This window comes from Alosa alosa, chromosome 6, assembly GCF_017589495.1.
Source record: "Alosa alosa isolate M-15738 ecotype Scorff River chromosome 6, AALO_Geno_1.1, whole genome shotgun sequence".
Classification (NCBI taxonomy): Eukaryota; Metazoa; Chordata; class Actinopteri; order Clupeiformes; family Clupeidae; genus Alosa; species Alosa alosa.
This window is the reverse complement of record NC_063194.1, coordinates 19,810,794-19,829,199: the sequence shown is the minus strand read 5'-3', so window position 1 is coordinate 19,829,199 and position 18,406 is coordinate 19,810,794. Positions and strand designations below refer to the sequence as shown.

At 43.6% G+C, this 18,406-nt stretch overlaps 1 protein-coding gene across 2 annotated transcripts in view; it reads right to left on the bottom strand.

The window, feature by feature from the left end:
• cep112 (centrosomal protein 112) overlaps nt 1–14,751 on the bottom strand; it is a 110,012-nt gene extending 95,261 nt beyond the window's left edge. Inside the window, exons 1-7 of one of the 2 annotated variants that reach the window (XM_048245230.1) lie at nt 14,645–14,751; nt 13,724–13,829; nt 13,251–13,441; nt 12,817–12,971; nt 6,837–6,930; nt 5,380–5,457; nt 1,888–1,935 (exon numbers count right to left, since the gene is read on the bottom strand). In XM_048245230.1, the coding sequence (XP_048101187.1) occupies nt 1,888–1,935; nt 5,380–5,457; nt 6,837–6,930; nt 12,817–12,971; nt 13,251–13,441; nt 13,724–13,823 (666 nt within the window). In that variant the 5' untranslated portion in view covers nt 13,824–13,829; nt 14,645–14,751. The remainder of the gene's footprint in view (nt 1–1,887; nt 1,936–5,379; nt 5,458–6,836; nt 6,931–12,816; nt 12,972–13,250; nt 13,442–13,723; nt 13,830–14,644) is intronic. The other variant, XM_048245229.1, reaches the window with a different exon arrangement.
• Nucleotides 14,752–18,406: the final 3,655 nt, after the last annotated feature.

Below are 18,406 nucleotides of genomic sequence, written 5' to 3'. Positions count from 1 at the left end.
TGAGCAGTTAAAGGAGCCAAGTCACGCACCATTTCCCCTCATGAAAGCAGTGCTACTTCAGAGCAACTTTTCACTCCGTCTCCTCGGCGGCCTGGGAGTGGGGAGTGGGGAGAGGGGAGAGAGAGGCTGGAGATGGGGGCGTGTGGGTGGCGGGGTGGGACTCCTCTGGCTGATTTTAGAGCATAAATGGATGTGGATGTGGGGCTTACATGCAATCACTCACTCTCCTGTCCAGAGCTCACTGGAGCCCTGCGCCTGAAGAACCGCTCAAAGGAGTAAGCCCCCTTCAAAATGGCCTCTTGTCCATCACTCACTTTCGCCTCTGGTGAGGTGACAAGGACAAGACTAGGGTGAGGACGAGGCTGTGGTGTCCCTCCAGGCTGTTGTCGGTCACAAGCATAGAGCCAATGCACAAAAGGCTGAGTGCATAGCACACTTCATACAATTACTATTACTATTCAGCCTTTATTAAGAGACTCTTAAAGGAGAGGTTTGGTGTGATATTGACCTAAAGTGTGTTGAAACATGATACCGAGTGTGAACTTTTGTCTCATAGCTCATCTCGGCTTGTTCCCTGCACTCGAAATCTGGCGCTAGTTAGCCGATGCTACCAACAGGTTTTCAATGGGGGTGACTCGGGCATCGAGCTAGCCATGCAAATAAATCACTGTTTTACACCATTTATGAGGCTCAAAGTAGCTCTAACGCTAACACTTCATTGGTAGACTTCCGAGGTCCCTGACATTTAAAACGAGACATTGAGAAGTTTGAAAAAGCACTGGTAGTTTATTTACAAGACGATTTATACAGACAGTACCTTCAGGAAATTTACCGTTCGCCACCATCTTGAATTTAGTCACGATAAGTTGAGCGACGAGTGCGAATGAACAGGTATGATAAGGGATCAGATTCCAAAAAATAATTCTGTGGAAATGTATGGATTCCATTTGCTACTACTGGAAGCTATTGAGTCTACAGTTATTGTCATGACTATGAGTCTGCAGAAGCTGGCTGAGTCAGCTAAATGCTTTGAGGCAAGACGGTACCTTGTATGACATTGCTAACTTTCTCTGAAGCAATACCAACATCTTTGCTCAACTCTTGACATAACAAAAATATTGAGTTTATAAGGCACAGCAAACCATAGCGAGCCTGTGGGTCAAAGAGCCGTGGCACTCTTTCAGAGTGGCTCTAAGTGGCTCCCAAAGGGGAAGCGAGAGGGCGATGGTTATTAAAGGCGGGTCAGACTCAGTTTTATATTTAACAGTACAAGAGGAGCGAAGGGGGTGACATCAAAGGGAGCCATGAATCCCATGAATGGGATTTTCAGCTTAAGCCCACATACGGAAAAGCTGTCATTGCAATGACTTTTTTTTTCTCTCTCTCTCTCTCTCTCTCTCTCTCCCCTCCAGAAGTACCCTTTGGGATTGGTGTGATTTTTTTTTTTCCAAAGCCCAAAAATAAATATCTAAAAGAGGGAAAAATAGAGAGCGATGCTGTGATGGGGACCTTTGAACTCGTCAGAACAGAGCGCTTTTCTCATCTATGTGTTTACAACGCTCAGGAAAAGATAGAACACTTCAGAGGGATCTCGAATTGGCAGTAATGAAAGCAGTGAGTTAGCGCAGAATCCTTTGGAAGTGACTAAATGATTGAAAATAGACATTATTTAAGCTGGTTATAAAAGTGTAATAAAGTGTAATGTTTGTTCATGATCGTTACTTGATTAATTACTGAATGGATGTTAGCCAAAGAGTTAAAAACATAAAGATAATCCATAAGGGAGAGAGAGAGAGAGAGAGAGAGAACTTTCTTCTCCACCTCCTCTCTTCTCTTCATCATCCTGTGCAGTTCATAAGGGGCATATGGGAAAACCTTGGCACTTACCGGAGACAGGGGGATGGGTTTCTCACGCAAGTACCTGGGGTTTTCAATCTGTTAAAAAAAAAAAAAGATGAGGATGAATAAAACAACGCAAAACAAGCTGCTTCCTCCACTCCTCCTCCTCCTCCTACTCCTCACTTGGCACAAGCCCCCAACCCCTCCATCCCTCCCACCCCCGTCAACGTCAACACCCCACCTCCCCTGCCAACCTCCAGTCTATTTGTCATAAACAATGTAAGGGGAACATCAAAACGCTCGCAGCTTAAAAACGGGCACTCTGTTCCTAAACTCCTGGACTTGTTTACAGAGAGGAAGACTACCTCAGGCCACTTCAAGGCATTGTGTGTGCAGCCAAACCATTTCCGCTCACTTCTCTTTCTTCCTCCTCCACTTCTCCCAAGCCCTTGCTTGCTTCTCTTTCTTTCTGTTTCTCTCTCTCTCTCTCTCTCTCTCTCCTCTCTTTTTTTTCTCGAGTTTGCTTTTTGTCAACAAAACCCATAATCTGTAAGCAATCCAGTGCGTTTGTCGGCTGGGTAGGGTAAATGTACACAGTGGCTGACTTCAAACGGCCAGAGGTCTTTCCTCTTTGATTACATTGGGGTTAAAAAAGGACTTGAAAGAAGAGGTGTGGAAACGGTCTTCTAATTTGGTGGACTCTATGGTCACGCTTAACAGACATACTGTATGTGGAAAATCGTTTAACTAAAGACATGGATTAGTAATAAAGGCCTGATAATGCCTTAATTTTTACTGTATTTATACAAAATAAGCAGTCATTCCACCATCCGTTTAACTGGTACAATGCCACTTCTTTAAGTTGAAATGCTCTTGGCTACCCGGTTAAAAAGCCACCCTTGATTTGAGATGAATCCCCCCTATTGTCCCCTATGACCTCCATCTTCAGGGCACTCTGCGAGAGAGTCCCAGCAGCTGCTTCCTGGCCCATGGAAGCCCTCCGCAGGCAAACTTCACACAACATGTGGGTGCTGGATGTGTTGTGGTCTGGTGCTGGTGGTGGACGGTGGTCGGGCATGCTGAAACTGGCATTCTGACACAGGGGGCACATTCGCAGACATAAACACAGCCAGGCCCTTAGCCACAGTGGCCATAGTGCCACTTGCGGCGAGAAGGAAAGGGTCAGCTTTCTCCTCCGCTGTGCCACCCTGTGAGTTGGGTCTCCTGGCAAAAGCAAGAGACTGAAACAGTCTGCCAGGCTCCACTTCAACCATATCATTCACCGTGTCATGGGTGAATCAACGAGCACGCCGAGAGCATCACAAAACATGTATCGGTCTGTGTTTTTGTGTGTGTGTGTGGGGGGGGTGTTAATTTATATAGATGCTAGAACACAATATGAATCACAGTGCAAACAATGGATAGCAAACAAACTGGGAAAACATCCTGAAGACCTTCGATGTACAGTTGGACATTATGTTGTGTCTTGGCATGGTGACCAGTGAAGAGTCTCATTTACATAGACCATGTCTCAATCTTTGACTTTGCACAAGTGCTGGCTGACTTACAAATATATACAGGAAGGATAGGGAAAATATCAAAGGTCTGTGTTAAGAGACCAAGCAAGAGAAGCCTCTGAGGGCTAAAATCTGAGTCTACTGGCAGGATTAATCCTTCAGAAAAGAGGCACAGCATCAACAGGCAGAGACATTAATATTAACAGACAACTTCTCATCTCACTTTTCACTGGAATACAGTTTGGAAGGCCTCGGTTGAAAAGAATCTGGAGCCTTTGCCAATCAGTGGTGGTTGTGTCAAATCAGCAGAGTTGAAAAATCAGTAGAGTTGGAGGAGAGTGGTGTCAGTGTGAACTGCTTAAAACCGGCTCCCATCACATCAGATTTGAGCTATATCTATTTCCACTGTTAACACTGACCCAAAGAGATTTTGGCATAGAGGTTCAGGCCAGATTGGACCAAGACATTAAGGGCTTGGTATGGCTGTTTACTGAAACTTCTATATCAGAGTAGCAGGGAGTGCAGTGCAGCCTTTTATCTTACAACCCTATTGCTATTTTCATAACCAATCACCTTTGGCCAAACAGTTTCACGATCAATGTCACAAAGATCAGAGTTATATCAAAGATCCTTGATTACTAGCTCCGCTTGAACCCTCTCTGGTTATATGGTCACTCCATAGCCAGTAGAATCCATCGTGACATGAGATACCAATGTTACTAGGCTATGCAGGCAGTGATTGACTCTTTTGCTGAGACAAAGCAAAAATGTCACTAAAAAAATACAGTTCATGGCTAGAAAAACAATGGGGGGGGTTGATAGACTGGGAAAGAAAGAGAAAGAAAAAGAGAAACAGAGAGAGAGAGAGAGAGAGAGAGAGAGAGAGAGAGAGAGATACGGAGAATAATGTATATACTGTAGTCAAACACATACACAGTCATGCACACACACATACCCACACACATGCTTGCATGCACTCACCCATACACACACACACAGGCGGTTGCAGTGCTGTATGATGCATGATGTTAGGTCATTTCTGTCATGTCAATAAAGCTCTATTGAATTGAATTGAATCGAGAGCAATTGCAAGAGAGAGAGAGAGAGAGAGAGAGAGAGAGAGAGAGAGAGAGAATGGACGTAACATCCATCATATTGTTTCCATTTGTCCTGGTCCTGTGAAACCAGAGCCCACGAAAGTAAAGAGGAGCAGAAAAGGGGAAGGGTTTCCACGGCGGTGCACTTTGACCCAGAGGAGCACGCGCGCCCCCAGCAGAATGGCTTCCATATGAAATATGAGCCTGGGGGGTGAGAGCACTGTCATCCAGAAGCTCTCTCACCGCGACCTGCCTGTCCATCTCCCAGCGCCGGGCCGCCACGGGGGGCAGGGGAGGGCTAACACAAACATGATGTGATGTGGGGGCAGTGCCAGGATGGCCCAGCGCACTCTTATCAGAGAGACGACGCAGAGCGAGGAGAGGTGCAGAGCCTCACGTCCTCCTGCTGATGGAGCGGCTGATTAGTACAGGGGAGGGAGAGGGAGAGAAGATGGAGGGAGAAAGAGAGAGAAAGAGGGAGGAGAGGAAAGAGAAAAAGAGAAAAAAAAGAAAAAGAGAGCACAATATGGCACAAGGTCTTCTAGGTTTTCCAGGAAAGGCTCAACTAGGGATCAGCCTTTAGAAAGATGGTGTCCGTGGTGTTTTGATAACCCTCTCTCACTCACACTACAGGGATCCAGTCCTCTAGTCCTGTGAGACTACCACAGTCCACAGACAGCACGCACTTTGGGTCTGGCAGTCAACACTCTTTCTCCAGTCTCAGCCATGGTCTCAGCCCAGTAAGTGTAATATCTCACATTCATCTGCAGTATGGAACTCAAATTCAAGAGTTCACCAGCCATAGCACTGTCAAGCGAGTCACACGGTTTAGCAATACTCTTGTAGAACACAGATCAGATTTGGCACAGCTGTTTGCCCTACAGTAGGTTGGCACATGCAGATAAGACAGGACGAGGGAACATTACCCCGAGGTTCCAGCTGTTCAGACGGGCCTCCAGGTCGCTGTCATCAGCGGACAGAGCCGCTCTGCCCAGCCCGTTCACCTGCAGGGTCAAAAAACCATCTCATGGTCAGAGGCTAGCAGACAGAAGCTACCAGTCATAACTGTAGGACTCTCATTCTGGTCAAACTGTCAATGCTTCTATAATTCTGCAGACAAAAAAACGACATTATAGGCCAAATATTTTAGTAGATGGATATTCTACTTTAAGATGTATTTATGCCGTTTATTTCTATGTAAATGAGTATTTTATGCATTTCCAAATCTGGTTCCGCTCTCAGTTTTCATCTGCAGCAAGTGTGCAGAGCTGCCGGCTGCATGCTGACGCCATGGACATGCGGCGCTTACCCCTTCACTGGCACATACACAAGATTACATAGAGGCATACATGTCATGCATCCACAGATCTCTCTCTCTCTCTCTCTCTCTCTCTCTCTCTCTCTCTCTCTCTCCACGTGCTGGGTGCCAGATGTTTGGCTGTTCCACACCATTTCCGCCAGCCCCGCTTTCATGCGGTGAATTCCACAGTGTGTGTCACATGCTCGGCTCTCTGTTGTTTTTCTCCCTGCCCTGCTGTCTTTTGTTGCAGGGCCCTCCGAGCCCCTTCAGACGGAGCGAGATCACAAGAGCGCTTCCTACGTCGCTTCTGATGGGGTTTATCTCTTGGCTTCACAGTTTGGTAAAGCACACAGAGTACAATAAATGTCTCTCAGACCATAAACATCTTGAGCAACCATATAACCAGAAACATCTTGACAGCGCTGGCCAAGGAGAGGAAACAGGGAATGGGATAGGATGTGAGCTGCCCCTCCTCTCCCTACTGTGGAGATTAATACTCCTCCCTAACCTCAATCAGCGAATGAGATAAATATGTTTACGTACCATAAAAGGTAGCTCACATTTAACGAGCAGAACCAAAGATTTTAGAGTGGACTGTAGGACTCCAGAATCTTTGGGTTTGGGTACAAAGTATAACAAGGCGATACACAGACATACACTGCCGTTCAAAAGTTTGGGGTCACTTAGAAATCTCCATTCCACTCCATTATAGACAGAATACCAGCTGAGATCAGTTGCATTGTTTTTGAATCAGGGTTTTCAGATTGCATTATGTACCTACATAATTTCAAAAGGGTTCTCCAATGTTTTCTCTGTTAGCCTTTTAAAATGATATCAGATTAGTGCCTTTGGAACATTGGATAAATGGTTGCTAATAATGGGCAATGTAGATTATTGTGCATTAAAGATCAGAAAGTCATTTACAACATTAATGATGAAAACAAGGACATTTCTAAGTGACTCCAAACTCCAAAAGTCCTACATAGCTATGTTTCTTTCTGTGAGTCTTCTGTATATTGACATGGCAAAGAGTTGTGATGCGGAGATGGCCAATGCTTCAAGGGCCGGGCTCTCTGTTCTCACCGTGTTGCTGTCGTCTCGGCTGGTGAGCTTCAGAGGGCTGGAGTGGCCTGGAAGGAGTGGCCTGGAAGGAGACTTGTCGTATCCCAGCGTCCTCCTGTCGAAAGGGAAAGATCCGTCACAAATGTCAGGAATCCCCTTTCAGGTGGCCCCCATACAATGGTGGACTTATTAAGCCTTTGTGCCTTTCTCAACTTGAGCTTTGATGTTGTTTGACACTTCTCAGCTAACTGTTACGGTCTCTGACACACACATATGCACACACATATGCACACACCACACACACACACACACCAAGCCAAGTTCACACACTGCGTTCAGCCCCAATAATTAAGAGACACAACTTCTTTTGCAGCCCCCTCTCCCATCCACTCCTGTTCCCAGCACTTTGAAATACAAGTTAATCCCACGTTTGATAGCCACAGTGCGACCACCGATGATAACTTGACACTAATACTCTTTTGACATCACCGTGGCGGCTCTTTTTCCGACAGGCATGGCTAATTTGTTTTCAGCGACTAATTAGGGAATGTGTTCTTGAGCTAATTACGTATGCTTAACGCTAATTTGGCCTAATTAAAATAATCCTCGGCAAGAGAGGGGGGTGGGGGCGTGTGCGCCGGGAGATGTGACGTCAGGAGCGGAGTGAGGGGAGACCACCTCAGGACAGTGTCGAGAATAATATGGCTCCACATAACACAGCCGCTCATCACCAGCCTTGCAGCAGGCAACAGCAACAGAGGCAGCTACAGCCCCCCTTTACCTTACACCTATTAGCAGCGTCTCAGAGTGTTGTTGAGTGAATTTAACATGGAAGAACAGCTATCAAGGAGACCCCTTGGAAAAAGGTGAGGAAGAGGAGAGATATATACTTTTTGTTGTTGGTGGTGGTGATAATATTCAGGGCACACAGAGAGGTAGTGAGGCAGTAGAGAGCACTCCAGGCTAGCTAATAAACACAGGGCTGCTGCTTTTGCAGACACTTCAAAGCTCTCACCAACCTTGAAATGAAAGCCTCCCCACTGCTTGAACAAAACAGGCACAGGCCTTGGTCATTTGGCTGCAGCACACGTTCAGTAGATCATGTTCGGAGCTACCTTGTTTCAGGAAGACTGCTAACAGCCCAAATCTCACACCTGCACCCAAAACACTGTGCTGTGCCAAATTCCCATGCCTGCACCTGAGCTCTTTGCACAGTCAAATTCCCATAGCTGCTCCTTAAGACTTTAACCATAAGGCAAGGATTATCTGGATTTCATCCTTCCTCTAGTCTTTATGAACAGTGCAATGACACAAAAAAAATGTAATTTTACGTCTCAGATGTTCACTGAGCATGTTGATGGACATACACACATGTGTATATCTTTACGGAGACAACATTGCAATAAATAGCAATTTGCTATTTAACATCATAATAAATCATTAATACTAGTATGTGCTGCATTAAGTTAAGTCCCTCATCACAACAGAACCCAATTACAGGCAAAGGGCAGCAGAAGAGCAGAGAGCGGTCTCAGAGTCGTCTATGTGGAGAAGTACAGTGTTCAGTTTATATGGCACATACCATAAATAATAAGGAGCAATTTTGTGATACATCCCTTTGAGAGGCAAAAGGGACATAACCACTGCCACATGGCCCATATTAATACTGACATGTTCTTTAATGGAGAAAAGAGGAATGGTGATGAGGAGTTTTGTTGTCTTACTTAAATACTTAGGAACACACTGTAAACACATCACCCTTGATCAATAGCCCGACTGCGTGATCCACACAAGCTGTTCTCTCTGCCTCTCTCCGCGGCCAAAGCTAACAACAAGCCTGTCTCAACAGCCATACACAATTAGGGCTAGTCCATCAGCGGCAAATGAGTACCTGGAAGTGTGCACGTAGCCTGTTTTCAACCTGAGCATAGCGAGCACATGTACATGTGTTTCTCTCTCCTCTCTCTCTCTCTTTCTCTCTTTCTCTCATGCACACATAGCCACACACCCATGTTAATCATTGGATCACTGTATACACTTTTTGGACAAGAATAAAGGGTTGATGAAGAGACAGACCACATTCCAGAAGAGAACAGTCTGCTCTACCAAACACACAAATGCCTAAAAACACACACATGCAAACTATGAGAAGCACTCCATCTGGTGGTCATATCTAGAACTCTCAAAACCCTGTATGTGTAAGTGAAATAAAAACAAATCCCTGTTTACAACATATTTTTCTTTTCTTTCAAATTACTTCTCACTGTTTGATCATTTGCAAGAAACATTTGAGACTACTTCATATTCATAGACACAAGAAAAGCACAGAATGGATTGTTCTGGTGCACTTTCAGCATAGGCTTGCAATTCCACAAATTCCATTCAGTTGGCTCTGCCGAGTATCAAATACCATCTTGGTGGTCCACTCTGTGGCACACAGAGAGACACTCCCCAGTGTTTCACACAACGGCAGGCGAGCCGAGGCGCACAGTGAGCGCGCTCAGTCCGACTCGCTGCACCGAGGCTGCCCAGAGCATTCTGTGATTGTTGGCCCAGAGCACTGAAACTGAGTGGGTTGCGAGGAATGCTTTTATCTCCGTCAAAGGAACATTATTAAAAGGAGGGCCAGCCTACGAGTGAACAGGGATTGCCCGTCTCCAAGAGCAAAATGAGGAAACATATTTGAGGTTTAAAAGATGCTCTCATAATTTGACGCTGTTAAGGAAAAGCAATTGAAAGTGTGATTTAAAATTTGTGGCGGCCTAAGTATTGTGCTGGTGCATATGGTGTCATGTACGATATAAAAATGTGTGAATCAGATACAGTGACGTTAATCTACTGGACAGTATGCTGAATACAAAGCTGAACATATGCACACACGAAAATACACATTTACAGTAGGAAGGTGTTTTACCTGGACTAAAAGAGAGATAAAGGGGGGGAGGGGGGCTTCTGACTTACCAAGATAAGGAGGTGTCTTACATACCAATAAAAATACTACAAGTCATCTCTAACTTACCCTCTGTTCAAGGGTACAGCTACCAACTGCAACACATCTGCATGGCTTCAAACAGAAGGTGCAGAGCCCAAAAGGAGACAAAACCAAAGCAAGTATCCTGCTATGTATAAACAGACCCAGTTTAATGCTGCCTCAGACATTTTCTTCTTGGGTGTTCTCCACCCATTGGTAGTGATTTATTATTATATTATAGGCTTTTCATGACATTGCATATACTTCATGCCATCAACAACACAACTGTGCACAGTTAGCATCAGCACTTGCATTCTTATGCATTGTTATGCAATTGTGAGCTATAGTTCAAATCCATTTCAAATGAATAAATCAATGCAAAAATCTTGTATAGAATGAAATAATGACTCAATTCCTATAAGAACCCTGGAAAGATCCACTTGGGAACTCCATGAACTTGTGTGGAATACGTAGGGTCCACAGACACCATCTAGTGGCCAGGAGATGGAACTGAATTCACAGACCTGAATAAAAAAAAGCTACAGGTGATTTCATCATGATAAATTAAATCTCACTTCATTCTGCTCAGTGACTAGAGTGAGAATTAATTATGGTGCTTGGAGCATTGTTGAACACTTCTGACAGATTATCACAGAGATGATCAGTCAGGGAAGAGATTACACACCGTGATTGAATTTAATCAGACTCTGTTTCAGGATCATAAAATAAGGAGAAAAAAATGCTACGCCAATGATGTTATTGCAAATCCCCTAAGCAAACAAGCTCACCACTTCACCACTCAGTTCACCACTTGCAAGAGGCAAACCAGTTCAACGCGTCTTTTTTTGCTCTATGTGGGGACTGGGTGAGACGTGCGTGCCCAAAAGTAAGAACATCATAAAATCCCAAACACAACACTGCGCTATAGTCGTGAACCAAAACATCCAAACAATGCACTGCTATGTAAGGCTCTTGTGAAACATTGGTTTGACTGTGCTAATATACATGTACAGCTTACAAACAGTCTACACAATTGTGCACAATTATGTGCATGGTTTATGTGTAAAGGGTGTAGGAAATTCAAGAGAGGCAATGCCAAATATTTTCAATATTTCCTTTGAATGACTCCATTGTTAAGACAGCAATACAACAAATACCTACGTCGTGAGAGGCTACACACTTCATTAACCCCTGTGACAGTAGTTGGGTTTGCAATGAACTAATGAACATTCAGCTAAAGAAAATGCTCATTAGCCTGTATTTCCATCTGCTCTAGTATGCAAATTAGAAATGGACATTCTCTTAATCAAGGTAGGAGTTGTCAACAGCGGTGGGATCAAAACATAAAGTTGCCAGGGCAACAGTAACAGAAACATAATAAAATTGCATCAATGCAGGTTTATGCTAATTAATATGTCCTTTCTGCCAACCTCAGTCACATTACACCACATATTAATAATAAATTAATCCACCCGCCTCAAGTATATTACATTTGTATTTACATTTGAAGATTTATGTGAATTTCAAGCGTTTCCAGTCAGGATATCTTATTCAAACCCAAATTTAAATGTTGGATGGAAACAGCTAATGGTGCCTTCATCTAGTTTGACCTAAAGACAAGCAGGTTCTGCTTGGGTAAATTAAGAGTTGGTTAGATGTGGTTACCAGAGTGGTCACTCAGCCGCCATGTTTTCAAGAGTCTTACTTTACCCAGAATTCACTGCACCATAGTCCTACTTAAGATAAGTGTCAAGCGCTAAACTGATTTGTGCAATGGTTTAATTTAGATGTCTGTATGAAGTCTGACTATCTATATACATCTAATCTAAGCCATAATCAAAGTCTATTTTTTTTAAACCAGCCCCAGGTCTTGAGACTGAGACACCTTTTGCCAGATGGCAGCAGCTGAAACACACTGTGGCTAGGGTGACTGGGGTCTTTCACTATTCTGTGGGCTTTACTGATGCATCGTGTGTTGTACAAGTCCTAGAAGGAGGGAAGCTTTTTGTCCGCACAACACTCTCGAATGCTTTTCGGTTGGATTAAGAGTGAGGTTGTTTTCTTGGCACCATTGTGACAAATTGCCACCAACCTGATAACCATGTTGGAGCTGTGCATGGCCGCACAGTCATGGGTCCACACAGAGGGAGCGATGGGAGTGAGTGCAACTGGATAACTGATCAGGTTAGCTATTTTTTGTTGAACAATATATTGCCTCAGAAAATATTGCAATGTTACTCCAACTGCACAATAATGCAACTACAATGTCACTCTGGCAATGAATAATGATGCACATTACTTTTGCCCCTTGTATTGTGGGGAACCAATCATATCTATGTATCTGATATAGGCAGGCCAGAGGCGAGCTAAACAGATGACAGTCGTAGTGTCATCCAATTGTGTCGAAGTCCGGAATCAGTCAGTAAACATTGATCGTATAGTGTTATCCAATTGCGTGCAATTGGAAATTCAAATGCATGCTTGGTGCTGCCGCTCGAGTTGGGCCATTACATTATTTGTGGCCAGACCCTTAATCTTTCGGATTTGGGTCTGGAATATTCAGGCTAGTTTAAGACTGCATCGGTACACATCTGTCTCGAACCTAATGGTTCGATACGAATATGTGTAGCTTTACACCCCTAGTTTCTGGTTATAATAAATTCGGACTGTCTTAGCTGGAATACTGTATTCAACACTGCCTGGGTATGCTCATCAGTGTCACCATTGGATGAATCACAAATTCATGGATCATCCCCCAGTTAATGCAATCAAAACAATCTTGCAATGCTCTACCAATTGGTCAGACTAACAGTGAATTGTTTTGACACTTAAAATGGTCTGTAAAATTGAAAATCTTTTTGTATTGGACCCTCACTCATTTTGGCTTATGATTTTTTAAGGATGTAAAGACATTGAACCAGCACTAAAAAGCCACGTAGTTTGAGTGTGGTGAGTGATCCATACAAAATAATTAATTCAAAGGGTTCAGTCATATACGTACATACACTTAAGGGAAGGAGAACACAGTACCTGTAGGTGCCGGAATGTGCTATGGGTGAGCTGTCCTTTAGCAAGCCTGACCATGTGTCTTCTGCATGTCCCAACTCTCCAGACACCCAGTCAGGTACGGCTGGAGGACTTTCTTCCTGGGTTCTACCAAACAATGGCTCATCAAAGTAAATGGACTGAAATGGAAGCAGGGGGAGGACAGACATACTCAGTTCACCTCAGTGTTCAATTCTGGCCAACATTCAGCAAAGCCTTTAATCCACAACCAAAATGAACAAGTTGCAGCAACGCTGGAGGAGCACAGATAAACTTCAAAATGCTGACATTTGGAGCAGATTGCTGCATCTGTAAAAATTGGTTCTATTTGCACATGAAAGAAAAGTACAACAGTAGCAGTAGGGCATCCTTTCCCTTCACAGTCTACATGTATGACAGGTGCTAAAGGAGCTGTTTACCAAGTATGTGGGTAATGTCTTGAGGTTGCCTCCGTCAGGTTTCTGTGTAAAGGGTCCCTCCAGAACACCCCCTCTGAGCATATGCAGCAGAAGTCGTGCGTACATGTTGCGATTCTTCCTTCCCATCAGTCCTGATCCACATGCCACAGGATCACACAGCTTCTTTATCCACAGTGCACATCGCTGGCGTTCTGACAGTCAAAGAGGCATGATGGGCAAATCACTCATGAATTAAAACTATTAATTAATGAAAAAAGTTTTATTATTCTAGTCTCTACGCATGTTAACACCATTGAGTGAAAAAATTTGATGATGTAATAATGCATGTAATTACAGTATTATTCACCAAATATGAATATGTCAGTCTTAATTTAGATGATTGATTGCATGAGATATTGATAAAGCAGAACAAAACACAACACACAATCCACAGCATAGTTGGACGCTTAAAGATGTCAAGTGTGCTACTTCACCTGATCGGTTAGAAAGTTTCAGGACATATGGCTTCATATCAACAAGGTAATGATCAAAATCCGAGTCCAGCTTCTCCAAGGTTTCTTCCTGTTTGCTCATGGTGGCCTTAAAAGACAAAAGTCAAACCTAAATGAATCTGCTTGCAATGGGACAAAATGAGATAAACACTCATTACCCGTGTTGCTTCTGTTTAATGTAAAACAATTTAAATATCGATGGTAAATAGCTCTAAGGCTCTTCTGTTTTGCTATCCCTTCTGTCCGATTAACGTTAGCATCTTATTGGAATGGCCATCCACATCCACTTCCAGTGCATCTTTACTGGAATACCATCATGGTACTATGGGACTGATGATGATGTGATCAGTTGTGATGTTGGGCACCAGCAGAGAGATAAAGGCGTTAAATAAGTTCAGGGTTACAACTTAGTTATCTACCTAGCTAATTAATTGTTAATGGTAAACAGCTTGTCTAACGTTAACGTTATAGCAAGGTAATTCAACATACAAAGTCTGTCTCAAGGCATGAGTGCATTTGGAAAATCAGCGGAATATAACGTTACTGATCATTTTCTAACTAATTCCGTTCATTCTCGAAATGGATTCGCTGCGCAAATATATGTAATACATTGCATCGTTAATAGAAAAGGAGAAATCAATCACAGCTAAACACTGATTTGACGTTAGCTGGCTAGCGCAGTTAACTAGCTAGCCAGCCAGCCAGCCAGCCCGCTCGCTGCTACTACTAGCTTCTCCTTCTTGGCATGTTTGACAGTCTCTTTGACAGTTATAGTAAACGTATCTCTGAATCGCAATCTAGAAGCAAATTAAGCAAAATCTAGAGCTCTTACATGTAAACTGATGACTTAGGAAAACTAACAACTAGCCACATTCCACGAGAGAACACAAGGACTTCACTTACCAACAACTGGGCAACTTCTTGTTTGTAATCACAAAACCGTTCAAACTTCAGACACTTCCCAGACAGCGAGGATGCGTCATTTCCGTTTTCCGGAAAGCGCTTCTGTTGTTATAGCAACTAGCCTCCCCTCGTACATAAAGAAAACAGAGGATACAAGATACAAGGATACAAGGAAGTTTATTGGGGGGGGGGGGGGTAAAAAGTGCAGTAGAAGAGGGGTTTAGTAGATTAAGTGGCAAGGGCTGCATAAAAAAGGTGGGGGAGGATTAGGATTGGGTGGGGGGCACCAACAAGGAGCACCCAAGAGCAACAGGGGCAAGGAAAAACTCCCTTACCAAGGAAGAAACCTTGGGCAGATCCACGGCTCAAGGGGCTAACCCAACTGCCAGGGGTCTTGGTGTGTGTGTTGGGGGAATGACAGGGGAGATGGGATAGTGTGTTGTGTATGTGGGAAGAGGGCAGTGTGCAATATGTGTGTTGGAGAAGCTTCCTCATGAGACAATGTGCTGTGTATTGGGGCAGTGTGCTGTAAGTATGTTGGCGATGTGTGTTGGAGAAGCTTCCTGATGAAATAATGTGCTGTGTATGTAGGGGGGGGGGCAGGGACTTACTATTGCAAGCAGAGTACTGTATGTAATAATGTATGCAGTGTGCTGTATGTATGTGAAGTGATGACAGTGATGATGTAAGTGTGTGTGTTGGGGATGGGGGTGGGGGAGGTAAGAAAGGCTAGGCAATCAAGGACATGGGTAGATGGAGGAGAAATCAAAAATAATAAATAAAAAGTTCTATGGAGATATTATTATTATTAAGTTCTATGGGTTGTTATCAGAGGGGTATTCCAAGGATACAAGGACGTTTATTGTCACATGCATATAGTTACTGGAAGTAAGAAATGCAGTAAAATTATGTCTGGTGTCAGCCTATTTGTGCATTTATGGGGGTAAAAAGTGCAGTAGAAGAGGGGTTTAGTAGATTAAGTGGCAAGGGCTGCATAAGAAAGGTGGGTGAGGATTGGGATTGGGGGGGGACCAACAAGGAGCACCCAAGAGCAACAGGGGCAAGGAAAAACTCCCAGAAAACTTCCAGAAAGGAGGTTTAACAAACACTGAGATAAAACTTAACCTCTGGGTTGTCTGAACCTGTGGCGACTAAACCCGAGCTGTCGGTTCCAGAACACCGGTTACCAGTTAATTCAATCAACCCTGTGTTAGATAACCTAGAGTTGTGTGCGTTCACGGCAAACTTATAAAGGCATCATCTATTGAGAGTCGAAACCATGAGTGAAACCGGCGAAAGGAAAAGCACCGTATTTTTCAGAGGTGGAGTAGTCGAGGCTTACGAGGAGAAGAGAACTGTAATAACAAAAAAAGAGCAATACTTAAGCGCCTGCGTCCGAGACCTTGCTTGGCAGAGAATAGCCTAACTGACCGTGTAAATGCGTATGTTTAAGATAGCCTATATGTCAAAAGAACAATTAAATAATTCACTGGACATCACGTATTGTATTGACTGCTTTGAATGATGCTTTCTTAAACTAGCCTAGTTGTAACAGATTGAGTGGGCCATAGAATTCTTTGAGAATCCCAAATGTAATTTTCTATTTTAACGCGGGTCCTGCAGCTGTGGGCCAAGTTAAACTTTTGCGCTCCATCATCGGGTGAATGTCGGAAGGCATGGGTAACCTATTGGACACATTTCGGTGCACATTTGGAAAATGTAATAAATGATGATGACCTGCCAGTTGGTGAAACTACACTTTAATGATCCTTGTGGGTTTGTGTCCAGGAAAATGAATGAAGTTGCGCAGGAACTGCTTTAGCGCAAGGCAAACTTTACGCACTGACCGACAGCTTGCCGATATGCTCTGCGTCTCTAACACTACAAAAACTCCCAGTCGGAGAGCGTGTGTAGCCTATTAAAAAAATCTTTTATCCCAAATGCCATCAGCATTCTTAACCAAACTTAGTGACAACATGCATACCCAGCTGAGCTGTACAGCTATATTTAAACTTATTTATTAATTTTCTATAGGCTATGTTTCCCCTTTTTTGTACTTACTGTACTTGTTTTAATTATATCTTCAATGTGTCTGAGATGTTTGTCCATCTGTCTGGTGAGCCAAACACAAATGTCCACTATGGTGTAGGCTAGCTAGCCTACATTAAATATTTATTTTATTCTATTCTAATCCACCATGCGTAATGTAGGGATGGCGAATGCTTTTCAAGTAGCCTATATTTAGGATTCAGCTGAAAAACTCTAGCGCTCTTGAAAAACTCGTTTGGAAAAGAATGGATAGGCTATGTCGTGGTCTTATCGCCCTCTCACGGTGAATTGCACGGATGAAAATTACATGATTTTGTGCTTCTTTGAAAATCGGACCTTCGTCCAAATGAAACGTCATTGTGTGACAAGTGTAAAAATAGATTGAACATGCACTGAAATAACCGAACATAATTGAACATAACCTGAACAAAACCTACACCCTACCAGGTTAAGTTCAGAGCCTATGTTACCATAGTTACTTACATAGCCTGATCATTTTTGATCTTTCTGGAACTGAAATCCCAGGTTTACCGCCAACTCTGGGTTAAACTACCCAGTTAAGCCAGTAAACCTGCTTTCTGGAATACCCCCCAGGGGTCCCCAACCTTTTATGTACCATGGACCGGTTTGATTCCTTTTTTTTTTCACCACGGACCGGTTGGGGGTGGGGTAAAAAGTGCAGTAGAAGAGGGGTTTAGTAGATTAAGTGGCAAGGGCTGCATAAGAAAGGTGGGTGAGGATTGGGATTGGGGGGACCAACAAGGAGCACCCAAGAGCAACAGGGGCAAGGAAAAACTCCCAGAAAACTTCCAGAAAGGAGGTTTAACAAACACTGAGATAAAACTTAACCTCTGGGTTGTCTGAACCTGTGGCGACTAAACCCGAGCTGTCGGTTCCAGAACACCGGTTACCAGTTAATTCAATCAACCCTGTGTTAGATAACCTAGAGTTGTGTGCGTTCACGGCAAACTTATAAAGGCATCATCTATTGAGAGTCGAAACCATGAGTGAAACCGGCGAAAGGAAAAGCAACCGTATTTTTCAGAGGTGGAGTAGTCGAGGCTTACGAGGAGAAGAGAACTGTAATAACAAAAAAAAGAGCAATACTTAAGCGCCTGCGTCCGAGACCTTGCTTGGCAGAGAATAGCCTAACTGACCATGTAAATGCGTATGTTTAAGATAGCCTATATGTCAAAAGAACAATTAAATAATTCACTGGACATCACGTATTGTATTGACTGCTTTGAATGATGCTTTCTTAAACTAGCCTAGTTGTAACAGATTGAGTGGGCCATAGAATTCTTTGAGAATCCCAAATGTAATTTTCTATTTTAACGCGGGTCCTGCAGCTGTGGGCCAAGTTAAACTTTTGCGCTCCATCATCGGAAGGGTGAATGTCGGAAGGCATGGGTAACCTATTGGACACATTTCGGTGCACATTTGGAAAATGTAATAAATGATGATGACCTGCCAGTTGGTGAAACTACACTTTAATGATCCTTGTGGGTTTGTGTCCAGGAAAACGAATGAAGTTGCGCAGGAACTGCTTTAGCGCTAAGGCAAACTTTACGCACTGACCGACAGCTTGCCGATATGCTCTGCGTCTCCTAACACTACAAAACTCCCAGTCGAGAGCGTGTGTAGCCTATTAAAAAAATATTTTATCCCAAATGCCATCAGCATTCTTAACCAAACTTAGTGACAACATGCATA